The sequence below is a fragment of the Heptranchias perlo genome, chromosome 32, assembly GCF_035084215.1.
Source record: "Heptranchias perlo isolate sHepPer1 chromosome 32, sHepPer1.hap1, whole genome shotgun sequence".
NCBI classification, from domain to species: domain Eukaryota; kingdom Metazoa; phylum Chordata; class Chondrichthyes; order Hexanchiformes; family Hexanchidae; genus Heptranchias; species Heptranchias perlo.
In genome coordinates this window covers 4,603,853-4,620,021 of record NC_090356.1, presented here as the reverse complement: position 1 = coordinate 4,620,021, position 16,169 = coordinate 4,603,853, and the positions used below count along the sequence as shown (strand labels likewise).

At 47.5% G+C, this 16,169-nt stretch overlaps 1 protein-coding gene across 1 annotated transcript in view; it reads left to right on the top strand.

Annotated features, from left to right (window-relative positions):
• plch2a (phospholipase C, eta 2a) overlaps positions 1–16,169 on the top strand; it is a 124,765-nt gene that overhangs the window by 33,382 nt on the left and 75,214 nt on the right. Inside the window, exon 4 of the mRNA XM_067970233.1 lies at positions 1,643–1,813. Coding sequence (XP_067826334.1) covers positions 1,643–1,813 — 171 coding nt within the window. The remainder of the gene's footprint in view (positions 1–1,642; positions 1,814–16,169) is intronic.

Sequence of the window (16,169 nt, the reverse complement as noted above, 5' to 3'; positions counted from 1 at the left end):
CTGGTTGGTACCTCCTCCCTCGCTGGGAGCCAAGATGATAGATTTGGCACAGTGACATCTCTGGCACAGACCTGCATCTTATCAATGCTTGCCGCAGTATGTAAACAAACCAAGCTGCTGTGTGACAGAGCCACCCGAGTGTGTTCAGACTGATGGAGAACAGCAGCAGACAGCTGTTTTAAATCAATTCTTAAAAGGGAAGTCTGGTGTCCTGGGAAAAGAGCTTCCATGTTATCTTGTGAATTTCTCCCCCCCTTTTTATTTAAAAGAAATGCTTCTGCCAATTTTGGTCCTTCTCCTCCCCTGGAGTTGCTGATAGTTAGGGAAAGTGAGTGTCCATTGACTGTTAAACTAAGATGGGCATCACAGCTGTGCCCAATTCTGTCCTTGTTCAATGAAAGAAAGATTTGTAGTTACATCGCACTTTTCACAGCCTCTGGATCCATAATCCACTGCTTTAAGTTAGGAAACACAGCAGCCAATTTACACACAGCAAGATCCCACAAACAGCAATGAGATAATGACCAGATAATCTGTTTTTTTAGTGATGTTGGTTGAGGGATAAATATTGGCCAGGACACCGGGGAGAACTCTCCTGCTCTTCTTCAAAATAGTGCCCATGGGATCTTTTATGTTCACCTGAGAGGGCAGACAGGGCCTCGGTTTAATGTCTCATCTGAAAGACAGCACCTCCGACAGTGCAGCACTCCCTCAGTACTGGAACTGGAGTGTCAGCCTGGATTTTCTGCTCCAGTCTTTGGAGTGGGACTCGAACCCACGACCTTCTGACTCAGATAGAAGAGTGCTGCCCACTGAGTCACGGCTGAAACACAGAGTGACGGGATAATGATCAGGGAATGTACTGGCTTGGGCGATTTCGAGCAGGGCGACAGTTAGGGGCAGTACGATTGGCCTCCATCCCAAGTGTTGCTACTCCTGATAGCTGCCTGGAGACTCTGGTTGGACAGGGTGCCTGTGCAGGTGTTGGGGCAAGAGCAGGAATGGCCTCAGCTGTGAGATCCTTCCCCAGAACCCCCACCATTGAATAACCCGACCACACTCAGGGGTAAGGTATCAGAGCCGGGCCTGGTGCCCGGGGAACCTGACAGTGCTTTTGGGGCAAGGAAGGGTCTAAATTGAAAGTGAGGAAAATCCAGGCGGGATCCGTGGACCCACCCTGAAGATGTGACCAAACCAACCACTGCAAAAGTGGTGCTTCATGACACACATCTGGCAGAATCCTTGTATTTCTTTGGTGCTTAAATAACGTCCTGGGAATATTTATCCCTCAATCAACATCACTAAAACAGATTATCTGGTCATTGTGTGTGGGATCTTGCTGTGCGCAAATTGGCTGCCTCATTCCCTACATTACAACAGTGACTACACTTCAAAACTACTTCATTGGCTGTAAAGCGCTTTGGGACATCCTGAGGTTGTGAAAGGCGCTATATAAATGCAAGTTCTTTCTTTCTTTGGTGTTGAGTAAAGTATAAAGACTCTTTCGATGGGCCCATGGCCCGATTTGTGGTGCATGTTTAATCCTGCAGGGAATGAGGGGACAATCCATGATCTGGGAATTCTGTAATGGAAGTTACATTGGGGTTCGGCGCTGATGTGACTTTCTTTCTCTCGTCACTAGGAGGCAGACACAGATGACAACCAAGGGACGTTGGATTTTGAAGAGTTTTGCGCCTTTTATAAAATGATGTCGACACGCCGGGACCTGTACCTCCTGATGCTCATGTACAGTAATCACAAGGATCACTTGGACTCCGAAGACCTGAAGCGATTTCTGGAGGTGGAGCAAAAGGTGAGTCAGTCTGAACCGAGTTCAGTCCAGAGCAGAATGGCGTCTTCAGCAGATAACCAGCCGGGACTCAAAGTTGGCTCAAAGGATGCCATTGGCCAGTCCAAAACACTACTTGACCTACCTGTGGTTTACGGATAAGCTGCTTTTATTGCTTCGTTGATAAGAGCATTGTCCTGGGTGCAGAACAGAAAGATGTCCAGCTCCAATCTCCGTCTGTGCTGAATTAACTGAGGCAGTAGAGGGAGTGCTTCAATTGGTCTCATTGTCCTGAGATAGAATCATAGAATCATAGAAGTTTACAACATGGAAACAGGCCCTTCGGCCCAACATGTCCATGTCGCCCAGTTTATACCACTAAGCTAGTCCCAATTGCCTGCACTTGGCCCATATCCCTCTATACCCATCTTACCCATGTAACTGTCCAAATGCTTTTTAAAAGACAAAATTGTACCCGTCTCCACTACTGCCTCTGGCAGCTCGTTCCAGACACTCACCACCCTTTGAGTGAAAAAATTGCCCCTCTGGACCCTTTTGTATCTCTCCCCTCTCACCTTAAATCTATGTCCCCTCGTTATAGACTCCCCTACCTTTGGGAAAAGATTTTGACCATCTACCTTATCTATGCCCCTCATTATTTTATAGACTTGTATAAGATCACCCCTCAACCTCCTACTCTCCAGGGAAAAAAGTCTCAGTCTATCCAACCTCTCCCTATAAGTCAAACCATCAAGTCCCGGTAGCATCCGAGTAAATCTTTTCTGCACTCTTTCTAGTTTAATAATATCCTTTCTATAATAGGGTGACCAGAACTGTACACAGTATTCCAAGTGTGGCCTTATTAATGTCTTGTACAACTTCAACAAGACATCCCAACTCCTGTATTCAATGTTCTGACCAATGAAACCAAGCATGCTGAATGCCTTCTTCACCACCCTATCCACCTGTGACTCCACTTTCATAAGAACATAAGAACATAAGAAATAGGAGCAGGAGTAGGCCAATCGGCCCCTCGAGCCTGCTCTGCCATTCAATAAGATCATGGCTGATCTGATCCTAACCTCAAATCTAAATTCATGTCCAATTTCCTGCCCGCTCCCCGTAACCCCTAATTCCCTTTACTTCTAGGAAACTGTCTATTTCTGTTTTAAATTTATTTAATGATGTAGCTTCCGCAGCTTCCTGGGGCAGCAAATTCCACAGACCTACTACCCTCTGAGTGAAGAAGTTTCTCCTCATCTCAGTTTTGAAAGAGCAGCCCCTTATTCTAAGATTATGCCCCCTAGTTCTAGTTTCACCCATCCTTGGGAACATCCTTACCGCATCCACCCGATCAAGCCCCTTCACAATCTTATATGTTTCAATAAGATCGCCTCTCATTCTTCTGAACTCCAATGAGCAGAGTCCCAATTGACTCAACCTCTCCTCATATGTCCGCCCCCTCATCCCCGGGATTAACCGAGTGAACCTTCTTTGTACTGCCTCGAGAGCAAGTATGTCTTTTCTTAAGTATGGAGACCAAAACTGTATGCAGTATTCCAGGTGCGGTCTCACCAATACCTTATATAACTGCAGCAATACCTCCCTGTTTTTATATTCTATCCCCCTAGCAATAAAAGCCAACATTCCGTTGGCCTCCTTGATCACCTGCTGCACCTGCATACTGACTTTTTGATCTTCTTGCACTATGACCCCCAGATCCCTTTGTACTGCAGTACTTTCCAGTTTCTCACCTTTAAGATAATAACTTGCTCTCTGATTTTTCCTGCCAAAGTGCATAACCTCACATTTTCCAATATTGTATTGCATCTGCCAAATCTCCGCCCACTCACCCAGCCTGTCTATATCCCCCTGTAGGTTTTTTATGTCCTCCTCACTCTCCACTTTCCCTCCCATCTTTGTATCATCTGCAAACTTTGATATGTTACACTTAGTCCCCTCCTCCAAATCGTTAATATAGATTGTAAAGAGTTGGGGACCCAGCACCGACCCCTGTGGAACACCACTGGCTACTGGTTGCCAGTCCGAGAATGAACTGTTTATCCCAACTCTCTGCTTCCTGTTAGATAACCAATCCTCCACCCATGCCAGAATATTACCCCCAATCCAGTGATTCTTTATCTTGAGCAATAATCTTTTATGTGGCACCTTGTCGAATGCCTTCTGGAAGTCTAAATACACTACGTCCACTGGTTCCCCTTTATCCACCCTGCACGTTATGTCCTCAAAGAACTCAAGCAAATTTGTCAGACATGACTTCCCCTTCGTAAAGCCATGCTGACTTTGTCCTATTAAATTATGTTTATCCAAATGTTCCGCTATTGTCTCCTTGATAATAGATTCCAAGATCTCAAGGAGCTATGAACCTGTACTCCTAGATCTCTTTGTTCTATAACTCTCCCCAACACCCTACCATTAACGGAGTAGGTCCTGGCCCGATTCGATCTAAATTAAACTCCATCTGCCATTCATCGGCCCACTGGCCCAATTTATCAAGATCCCGTTGCAATCCTAGATAACCTTCTTCACTGTCCACAATGCCACCAATCTTGGTGTCATCTGCAAACTTACTAACCATGCCTCCTAAATTCTCATCCAAATCATTAATATAAATAACAAATAACAGCGGACCCAGCACCGATCCCTGAGGCACACCGCTGGTCACAGGCCTCCAGTTTGAAAAACAACCCTCTACAACCACCCTCTGTCTTCTGTCGTCAATCCAATTTTGTATCCAATTGGCTACCTCACCTTGGATCCCATGAGATTTAACCTTATGTAACAACCTACCATGCGGTACCTTGTCAAAGGCTTTGCTAAAGTCCATGTAGACCACGTCTACTGCACAGCCCTCATCTATCTTCTTGGTTACCCCTTCAAAAAACTCAATCAAATTCGTGAGACATGATTTTCCACTCACAAAACCATGCTGACTGTTCCTAATCAGTCCCTGCCTCTCCAAATGCCTGTAGATCCTGTCTCTCAGAATACCCTCTAACAACTTACCCACTACAGATGTCAGGCTCACCAGTCTGTAGTTCCCAGGCTTTTCCCTGCCGCCCTTCTTAAACAAAGGCACAACATTTGCTACCCTCCAATCTTCAGGCACCTCACCTGTAGCTGTCGATGATTCAAATATCTCTGCTAGGGGACCCGCAATTTCCTCCCTAACCTCCCATAACGTCCTGGGATACATTTCATCAGGTCCCGGAGATTTATCTACCTTGATGCGCGTTAAGACTTCCAGCACCTCCCTCTCTGTAATATGTACACTCCTCAAGACATCACTATTTATTTCCCCAAGATCCATGCCTTTCTCAACTGTAAATACCGATGTGAAATATTCATTTAGGATCTCACCCATCTCTTGTGGTTCCGCACATAGATGACCTTGTTGATCCTTAAGAGGCCCTACTCTCTCCCTAGTTACTCTTTTGCCCTTTATGTATTGTAGAAGCTCTTTGGATTCTCCTTTGCCTTATCTGCCAAAGCAATCTCATGTCCCCTTTTTGCCCTCCTGATAGAGAGGAGGAAATGATACCAAAATTCCCCCTTTTATTCCGGCCTCTTGCAGATCCCCGATTTTAATGGCTCCACCATTGGCGGCCGTGCCTTCAGCCGCCTAGGGCCTAAGCTCTGGAATTCCCTCCCTAAACCTCTCCGCCTCTCTCTCCTCCTTTTCGACCCTCCTTAAAACCGACCTCTTTGACCAAGCTTTTGGCCGCCTGTCCTAATATCTCCTTACGTGGCTCGGGGTCAGATTTTGTCCAATCGCACTCCTGTGAAGTGCCCTGGGAGCTTTTACTATGTTAAAGGCGTTATATAAATGCAAGTTGACGTTGTTTAATTGCTGTCCGATAACTCTGCGTGTTGACGCTGCATCGTGGCAGGACCAGCTGTAAAGGTTTCTGCGATTAAAAAAGCCAGCCAACTCTCACTATCTAGGTCCACCCGTGAAAAGGCCAAGGTGCCTGGCACCTGTCTGACTAACACCCCAACACGTGAGAGAAGTGCTGACTCTGAGCTTGGAGTTTTAAAAGCCTGTAGTTGGTGGGAGGATAGGAAAGAGTGAGATCGGTAAGAAGTTTCACAGTGAGTAAGTTTGAACTCCATCCCATGGCATTGGGTTGAGACTGATGACAAGGCTTTAAGTAAGATCATGTCGGCCACTTTCCTGCAATTTGTTCACCATCTCACGTTGAAGTACAGTGTGCTGGGCCCAGTAAATAGCCAGAGATGATCCTAGCGGCAACAATATAGTTGGGGTGGGAGTCCCTAGATTGTTACACACGCTGAATGTGCTGAGGCAGACACTTTTTTATATGTTTATGGACTGCCATTAATAAAAGCAGACAGCTGTGTATGCACTCAGCCTCCTGTCCAATGCTTCTAAAGGATAATGTTGCAAAGATTATTTCCCAAGGTAATGCGTGATATAATAACAGCTTCATGGGGCTGCCTGTATCATTATCAATTTGAACAGGCAAGAGAACGGCAAAATTTAGTTTTAATATCTTATAATATATTTGAATACCAATCCAAGCAGCTTCATGATATCACACTTGTTCCTTGTTGGTCTGGACTGCCTCTCATGTGAGCTGCCCACTGTGTAGTGGACTCTCAGATAAAGGCACTCATTGTCCAAAAGTGGCTCCCATTCCAGGCCGGACTTCTGTTTCCTCCCTTCGCCCTGGAAGCCTAGACTCTTGGCTGGGGTGTGGTCCCATCGGTCTCCCGCAAGGCTCCAGTATCTCCACCAAGAGGCCGAGACAAGGAGTGTTATCAGGCTATTCAACCACGGGGGGCCTCACAGCCACCCCCAATCCAGTCCACACATGCGATCGGGAGCAGGAACTCAGTCTGATTACTTCCCCTGGCACCCCAGGCCTAGAAAAAAGAAAGACTTGCATTTCTATAGCGCCTTTCACCTCAGGACGTCCCAAAGTGCTTTACAGCCAATGAAATACTTTTGAAGTGTAGTCACTGTTATAATGCAGGAAATGCGGCAGCCAATTTGCGCACAGCAAGATCCCACAAACAGCAATTAAATAAATGACCAGATACCCACCCAAGGACTATAGAAAAATAAAACTATCTTCAAAGACTCCACCCCCTCCTCACCGACAACCAATGATGTGAACAGAAAACATACCAGGAATCCCATTGGATACAACATTCAGTGAGTGAACATGGCATCATAATATGCTCCATCCAATGGGAGACATGATGTGTGTCTGCATCACTGTCATTGGCTCACAGGAAAATGTGCTCCTCCGCCTGCTCACCTCTCATGCGTCACACTAACTAGTTCAGTACAGTCTCACGGGTCACACTAACTAGTTCAGTACAGTCTCACGGGTCACACTAACTAGTTCAGTACAGTCTCACGGGTCACACTAACTAGTTCAGTACAGTCTCACGGGTCACACTAACTAGTTCAGTGCGGTCTCGCGGGTCACACTAACTAGCTCAGTGCAGTCTCAAGGGTCACACTAACTAGTTCAGTGCAGTCTCACGGGTCACACTAACTAGCTCAGTGCAGTCTCAAGGGTCACACTAACTAGTTCAGTGCAGTCTCACGGGTCACACTAACTAGTTCAGTGCAGTCTCGCATGTCACACTAACTAGCTCAGTACAGTCTCATGGGTCACACTAACTAGTTCAGTGCAGTCTCACGGGTCACACTAACTAGCTCAGTACAGTCTCACGGGTCACACTAACTAGTTCAGTACAGTCTTGCATGTCACACTAACTAGTTCAGTGCAGTCTCACGGGTCACACTAACTAGTTCAGTGCAGTCTTGCAGGTCACACTAACTAGTTCAGTGCAGTCTCACGGGTCACACTAACTAGTACAGTGCAGTCCCACTGGTCACACTAACTAGTTCAGTACAGTCTCATGGGTCACACTAACTAGTTCAGTACAGTCTCACGGGTCACGCTAACTAGTCAGTGCAGTCTTGCATGTCACAATAACTAGTTCAGTACAGTCTCACGGGTTATGCTAACTAGTTCAGTACAGTCTCATGGGTTACGCTAACTAGTTCAGTGCAGTCTCATGGGTCACACTAACTAGTTCAGTACAGTCCTACAGGTCGCGCTAACTAGTTCAGTGCAGTCTTGTATGTCACACTAACTAGTTCAGTGCAGTCTCACATGTCACACTAACTAGTTCAGTACAGTCTCACATTCACACTAACTAGTTCAGTACAGTCTTGCATGTCACACTAACTAGTTCAGTGCAGTCTCACATGTCACACTAACTAGTTCAGTGCAGTCTTGCATGTCACACTAACTAGTTCAGTGCAGTCTCATGGGTCACACTAACTAGTTCAGTACAGTCCTACAGGTCACACTAACTAGTTCAGTGCAGTCTTGTATGTCACACTAACTAGTTCAGTACAGTCTCACATTCACACTAACTAGTTCAGTACATTCTTGCATGTCACACTAACTAGTTCAGTGCAGTCTCATGGGTCACACTAACTAGTTCAGTGCAGTCCCACTGTCACACTAACTAGTTCAGTACAGTCTCACATGTCACACTAACTAGTTCAGTGCAGTCTTGCATGTCACACTAACTAGTTCAGTGCAGTCTCACGGGTCACACTAACTAGTTCAGTGCAGTCTTGCATGTCACACTAACTAGTTCAGTGCAGTCCCACCGGTCACACTAACTAGTTCAGTGCAGTGTTGCATGTCACACTAACTAGTTCAGTACAGTCTCACGGGTCACGCTAACTAGTTCAGTGCAGTCTTGCATGTCACAATAACTACTTCAGTACAGTCTCACGGGTTTTGCTAACTAGTTCAGTACAGTCTCACGGGTTACGCTAACTAGTTCAGTGCAGTCTCATGGGTCACACTAACTAGTTCAGTACAGTTCTACGGGTCACACTAACTAGTTCAGTGCAGTCTTGAATGTCACACTAACTAGTTCAGTGCAGTCTCACATGTCACACTTAGTTCAGTACAGTCTCACATTCACACTAACTAGTTCAGTACAGTCTCACATTCACACTAACTAGTTCAGTACAGTCTTGCATGTCACACTAACTAGTTCAGTGCAGTCTCATGGGTCACACTAACTAGTTCAGCGCAGTCCCACTGCCACACTAACTAGTTCAGTACAGTCTCACATTCACACTAACTAGTTCAGTACATTCTTGCATGTCACACTAACTAGTTCAGTGCAGTCTCATGGGTCACACTAACTAGTTCAGTGCAGTCCCACTGTCACACTAACTAGTTCAGTACAGTCTCACATGTCACACTAACTAGTTCAGTGCAGTCTTGCATGTCACACTAACTAGTTCAGTGCAGTCTCACGGGTCACACTAACTAGTACAATGCAGTCCCACTGTCACACTAACTAGTTCAGTACAGTCTCACATGTCACACTAACTAGTTCAGTGCAGTGTTGCATGACACACTAACTAGTTCAGTACAGTCTCACGGGTCACGCTAACTAGTTCAGTGCAGTCTTGCATGTCACAATAACTACTTCAGTACAGTCTCACGGGTTTTGCTAACTAGTTCAGTACAGTCTCACGGGTTACGCTAACTAGTTCAGTGCAGTCTCATGGGTCACACTAACTAGTTCAGTACAGTCCTACGGGTCACACTAACTAGTTCAGTGCAGTCTCACATGTCACACTAACTAGTTCAGTACAGTCTCACATTCACACTAACTAGTTCAGTACAGTCTTGCATGTCACACTAACTTGTTCAGTGCAGTCTCATGGGTCACACTAACTAGTTCAGCGCAGTCCCACTGCCACACTAACTAGTTCAGTACAGTCTCACATGTCATACTAACTAGTTCAGTGCAATCTTGCATGTCACACTAACTAGTTCAGTGCAGTCCCATGGGTCACACTAACTAGTTCAGTGCAGTCCCATGGGACACACTAACTAGTTCAGTACAGTCTCACATGTCACACTAACTAGTTCAGTGCAGTCTTGCATGTCACACTAACTAGTTCAGTGCAGTCCCACAGGTCGCGCTAACTAGTTCAGTTCAGTCTCATGGGTCACACTAACTAGTTCAGTATAGTCTCACATGTCACACTAACTAGTTCAGTGCAGTCTTGCAGGTCACAATAACTAGTTCAGTACAGTCTCATGGGTTACGCTAACTAGTTCAGTGCAATCTCACTGGCCACACTAACTAGTTCAGTGCAGTCTCACGGGTCACACTAACTAGGTCAGGGCAGTCTCACGGGTGACGATAACTAGTTCAGTGCAGTCCCACAGGCCACACTAACTAGTTCAGTACAGTCTCGCATGTCACACTAACTAGTTCAGTACAGTCTCACGGGTCACACTAACTAGTTCAGTACAGTCTCGCATGTCACACTAACTAGTTCAGTACAGTCTCACGGGTCACACTAACTAGTTCAGTACAGTCTCACATGTCACACTAACTAGCTCAGTACAGTCTCGCTTGTCACACTAACTAGCTCAGTACAGTCTTGCATGTCACACTAACTAGTTCAGTGCAGTCTCGCATGTCACACTAACTAGTTCAGTGCAGTCTCACGGGTCACACTAACTAGCTCAGTACAGTCTTGCATGTCACACTAACTAGTTCAGTACAGTCTCATGGGTTACACTAACTAGTTCAGTGCAGTCCCACAGGTCACACTAACTAGTTCAATGCAGTCTTACATGTCACACTAACTAGTTCAGTACAGTCTCACGGGCCACACTAACTAGGTCAGGGCAGTCTCATGGGTCACGCTAACTAGTTCAGTGCAGTCTCACGGGTCACACTAACTAGCTCAGTGCAGTCTCACATGTCACACTAACTAGTTCAGTACACTCTCACGGGTCACGCTAACTACTTCAGTTCAGTCTCGCATGTCACACTAACTAGCTCAGTACAGTCTCGCATGTCACACTAACTAGCTCAGTACAGTCTTGCATGTCACACTAACTAGTTCAGTGCAGTCTCACGGGTCACACTAACTAGTTCAGTGCATTCTTGTATGTCACACTAACTAGTTCAGTGCAGTCTCACGGGTCACGCTAACTAGTTCAGTGCAGTCTTGCATGTCACACTAACTAGTTCAGTGCAGTCCCACAGGTCACGCTAACTAGTTCAGTGCAGTCTCACGGGTCACACTAACTAGTTCAGTACAGTCTCATGGGTCACACTAACTAGTTCAGTACAGTCTCGCATGTCACACTAACTAGTTCAGTACAGTCTTGTATTTCACACTAACTCGTTCAGTACAGTCTCACGGGTCACACTAACTAGTTCAGTACAGTCTCACGGGTCACACTAACTAATTCAGTACAGTCTCACGGGTCACACTAACTAGCTCAGTGCAGTCCCACAGGTCACACTAACTCGTTCAGTGCAGTCTCACGGGTCACACTAACTAGCTCAGTGCAGTCTCACGGGTCACACTAACTAGCTCAGTACAGTCTCACGGGTCACACTAACTCGTTCAGTGCAGTCTCACGGGTCACACTAACTAGCTCAGTACAGTCTTGCATTTCACACTAACTAGCTCAGTACAGTCTTGCATTTCACACTAACTAGCTCAGTACAGTCTCACGGGTCACACTAACTAGCTCAGTACAGTCTCACAGGTCACACTAACTAGTTCAGTACAGTCTCATGGTTCACACTAACTAGCTCAGCACAGTCTCACGGGTCACACTAACTAGTTCAGCACAGCATCATGCGTCATGGTAACTAGTTGAGTACAGACTGCAGTCAGCGGGTGCAGTGCAACTGGATTTCTTCTTGCCTGAGGTGAGTAACCAGGAGACTGGAACACCAGGGAGCAGCACACAGTCAAACAGCTGGGGACATCTGGACAGCTGTGTGGCTCTGACTCACTCCAGCTGTCAGCGGGAGGTTCACAGACTCCGCCTGCTGTTGGTGCTGTTCAGAGAGAGGATGGAACAGGCCCCATTCCCTCGCCTCCTCCCTCACCCCCCGACCTCCTACAGACACAATGTCTGAGATGTTTAAAACTCACAGGCCGTACAAACTCCAAAAATAAACACAATCATCTCTTTTTTTTGTCATATATTCTGAAATCACTTTCCTTCACGTTCTGTCCTCTGTGTGCAGTGTGTCGGGCGAGAAATCCAACTATCGGATTCAAAAATAGTCGCTGTGGCACAGAGGGCCAGAGTTGCCAGCTCTGTGTTCTGAATGTTATTGGTTTGATGTGACAATGCCCCAGAATTTCACACATTGCGAAAATAGAACTGCTTTTTTAGCTTTGATTTTTTTAAAATAGATTTTGTGATTTTTTTTTATGGTCCTCAAGCTGAAGGACACAGTTTTAGGCCAAACTCATCTTTGTTTCTAAGCTCCAGGGTTAATACAGTTCCAATTTCACATTCTCGGGTCAGCTGGAGCTAAGGTTAGAGCAGGAAATTAGGTCTCTCTCTCTCTCTCTTTCTTTCTCTCTCCCTATGTCTCTCTCTCTCTCTGTCTCTGTCAGTCTATCTCTCTCTGATTCTCTCTCTCTCTGTCTCTGTCAGTCTATCTCTCTCTGATTCTCTCTCTCTCTGTCTCTGTCAGTCTATCTCTCTCTGATTCTCTCTCTCTTTGTCTCTGTCAGTCTATCTCTCTCACTCTCTGACTCTCTCTCTCTGATTCTCTCTCTCTCTGACACTCTCTCTCTCTGACTCTCTCTGTCTCTCTCTCTCTCTGACTCTCTCTCTCTCTCTGATTCTCTCGCTCTCTCTGACTCTCTCTCTCTGATTCTCTCTCTCTCTCTCTGATTCTCTCTCTCTTTGTCTCTGTCAGTCTATCTCTCTCACTCTCTGACTCTCTCTCTCTGATTCTCTCTCTCTGACACTCTCTCTCTCTGACTCTCTCTGTCTCTCTGACACTCTCTGTCTCTCTCTCTCTCTGATTCTCTCTCTCTCTGACACTCTCTCTCTCTGACTCTCTCTGATTCTCTCTCTCTCTGACACTCTCTCTCTCTGACTCTCTCTGTCTCTCTCTCTCTCTGACTCTCTCTCTCTGATTCTCTCGCTCTCTCTGACTCTCTCTCTCTCTGATTCTCTCTCTCGCTCTCTCTGACTCTGACTCTCTCTCTCTCTCTGACTCTCTCTGTCTCTCTGACACTCTCTCTCTCTCTCTCTCTGACTCTCTCTGTCTCTCTCTCTCCCTTTCCTTCTATGACATTCTACCAGCTGAATGATGGGCCCTGAAAATCTGTGGGCGACAGATCCTGATGTGATAATTGAGATGTGCCCACCCTGGAGCCCCACTACTGTCAGTCAAAGTTCATGGGGTCAGGGAGCAATCACTCCGTTTGACTAGATTTGACAGGCACCTTAACCACTAGAGGCTGTAGGAGGGGGAGGGGGGGAGGGGGAGGAGTAGTTTAAGGCCCCATATTTATGGGGAGGGAGCAGGGGGCCTGGAAATCCGGGAGGCCGGAGGTCCTGCCGAGTGTAACGGCAGGTACTGATTCGCATTTCCTTCACTCCGTTTCCCACCTGGCAGCCGGTCAGATTGAGAGGCAATTGGAGAAGATCGGAGATTGGTGGTTGGGGGCTGGGGCTCGGAACACGGCAGCAAGGAGGGAGAGAGGGAAGGAGAGATCATGGGGAGGGAGAGAGAGAGGGAGAGATAACGGAGTGGGAGAGAGGGAGGGAGAGATCATGGTGAGGGAGAGAGGGAAGGAGAGATCATAGGGAGGGATAGAGAGATAGCGGAGAGGGAGAGAGGGAGGGAGAGATCAAGGGGAGGGAGAGAGGGAGAGATAGCGGAGAGGGAGAGAGGGAAGGAGAGATCACGGAGAGGGAGAGAGGGAAGGAGAGATCACGGGGAGGGAGAGAGAGATAGCGGAGAGGGAGGGAGAGATCATGGGGAAGGAGAGAGGGAGAGATAGCGGAGAGGGAGAGATAGCGGAGAGGGAGAGAGGGAAGGAGAGATCACGGGGAGGGAGAGATAGCGGGGAGGGAGAGAGGGAGGGAGAGATCGCAGAGAGGGAGAGAGGGAGGGAGGGAGAGGGAAAGAGGGAGGGAGAGGGAGAGAGGGAGGGAGAGATCGCGGAGAGGGAGAGAGGGAGGGAGAGATCGCAGAGTCGCAGAGAGGGAGGGAGAGATCGCGGAGAGGGAGGGAGAGATCGCAGAGAGGGAGGGAGAGATCGCGGAGAGGGAGAGAGGGAGGGAGAGATCGGGGGGAGGGAGGGAGGGAGAGTTTGCGGAGTGGAAGAGTTCATGGGGAGGGAGCGATCACGGGGAGGGAAAGAGGGAGGGAGAGAGGGAGGGAGAGATCGCAGAGAGGGAGGGAAGGAGAGAGGGAGGGAGAGATCGCGGAGAGGGAGAGACAGCGGAGAGGGAGGGAGGGAGAGTTCGCAGAGAGGAAGAGATCACGGGGAGGGAGAGATCGCGGGGAGGGAGAGAGGGAGGGAGAAATCGCGGAGAGGGAGAGAGGGAGGGAGAGGGAGGGAGAGAGGGAGGGAGAGGGAGGGAGAGGGGGGGAGAGATCGCGGAGAAGGAGGGAGGGAGGGAGGGAGAGGGAGGGAGAGATCGTGGAGAGGAAGAGAGGGAGAGGGGGAGGGAGAGAGGGAGGCAGAGATCGCGGAGAGGGAGAGAGGGAGGGAGGGACAGAGGGAGGGAGAGATCGTGGAGAGGAAGAGAGGGAGGGAGAGATCACGGAGAGGGAGAGAGGGAGGGAGAGATCACGGAGAGGGAGAGAGGGAGGGAGAGATCACGGAGAGGGAGAGAGGGAGGGAGAGATAGCGGAGAGGGAGGGAGAGAGTGAGAGAGAGATCGCGGAGAGGGAGAGAGGGAGGGAGAGATCGTGGAGAGGGAGAGAGAGATTGCGGCAGGTTTACTTGAGGGGCTGGGGGAAGCAGTCCATCTCCTCCTGGACCACAAGCAGTGCTGGAAAGTCTCCGGCCTGCTGGACCCAGCCGTTCTCACCTCCCTTCAGTTGCTGGGTTTCTCGATTCAATCCAAACAGCTCCCAGAATCTGAGGAATGTAGCCTCATTTAAATGTCATAATCACGGACCCACCTCTCGAGAGCGAGTTACTCGGATGCCCCCAAACCTGCCGCGGAAATTGACGCATTGATGGCAAGTTGGGGTCGGGTTTTACATTTTTACCAATTTAATCCCCCCTCCCCTCGAACCTCTCCTGCCCGTCTTGGGGGGGTTCAATTTCCCCCCTAAGTTCAGTTGCCCCCAATGATGGCCATCTTACAAAGGGGGTCGTGCTAAAAATGTTTTTTTTTTAAATTCTGAGCCCAATTTTGAAATGACTCAGTTGGGCGCACTCTGACCCCTCCCCAGGCCAGAGAGTTGTCGGGTTGGGTCCCACAGATAATCTGGGTTTCATCCGGCACTGTGTTTTGGGTGGGGCGTTAACCTGAGGCCCCACCTGCCCTGTCCAGGTGGGAGTTAAAGATCTCCTGGCTCTGTTTGAAGAAGAACAGAATGTTCCACCTAGAGCTCAGGCCAAGATCGTCCATTAATCAAAGGCAGATGAGACACTCATTCATCTCGTTGCTGCTTGTCAGATGTTGTTGTTATTGATTTATCTGCCTGCACACAAACAATCCAAAAATAATTCATTGTGTGAAGCACTTTGAGGCATTTTGATGTGACAAGTCTTTGTATTTTTTTTTGGTTGTGTGGTACAGACTCACTCACCCGTGAAGTAGATTGAGAACAAGCTCCTGTTACTCAGGGCTCTTAGCAACAATCACCAAGGTGCTATTACTGAACTGTTGTCCGGTGCATGGGCAGGTCTGGAGAGCCATACATGTTTACAGCACAGGAGGAGGCCATTCGGCCCATCGTATCTGTGTGGGCACTTTGCTAGAGCAGTCCAAAACCAATCCCACTGCTCCACTCTCTCCCCATAGCCCAGTATCAACCAGTGTATATCGATGTTCAACCAGTGTATATCGATGTACAACCAGTGTATATCGATATTCAACCAGTGTATATCGATGTTCAACCAGTGTATATCGATGTACAACCAGTGTATATCGATATTCGACCAGTGTATATTGATGTTCGACCAGTGTATATCAATATTCAACTAGTGTATATCGATATTCAACTAGTTTATATCGATATTCGACTAGTTTATATCGATATTCGACCAGTGTATATCGATGTACAACCAGTGTATATCGATATTCAACTCGTGTATATCGATGTTCAACCAATGTATAGCGATATTCAACCAGTGTATTCGATGTTCAACCAATGTATATCGATGTTCAACCAGTGTATATCAATATTCTACCAGTGTATATCGACGTACAACCAGTGTATATCGATATTCGACCAATGTATATCGATGTTTGACAAGTGTATATCGATGTTCAACCAGTGTATATCGATATTCGACCAGTGTATA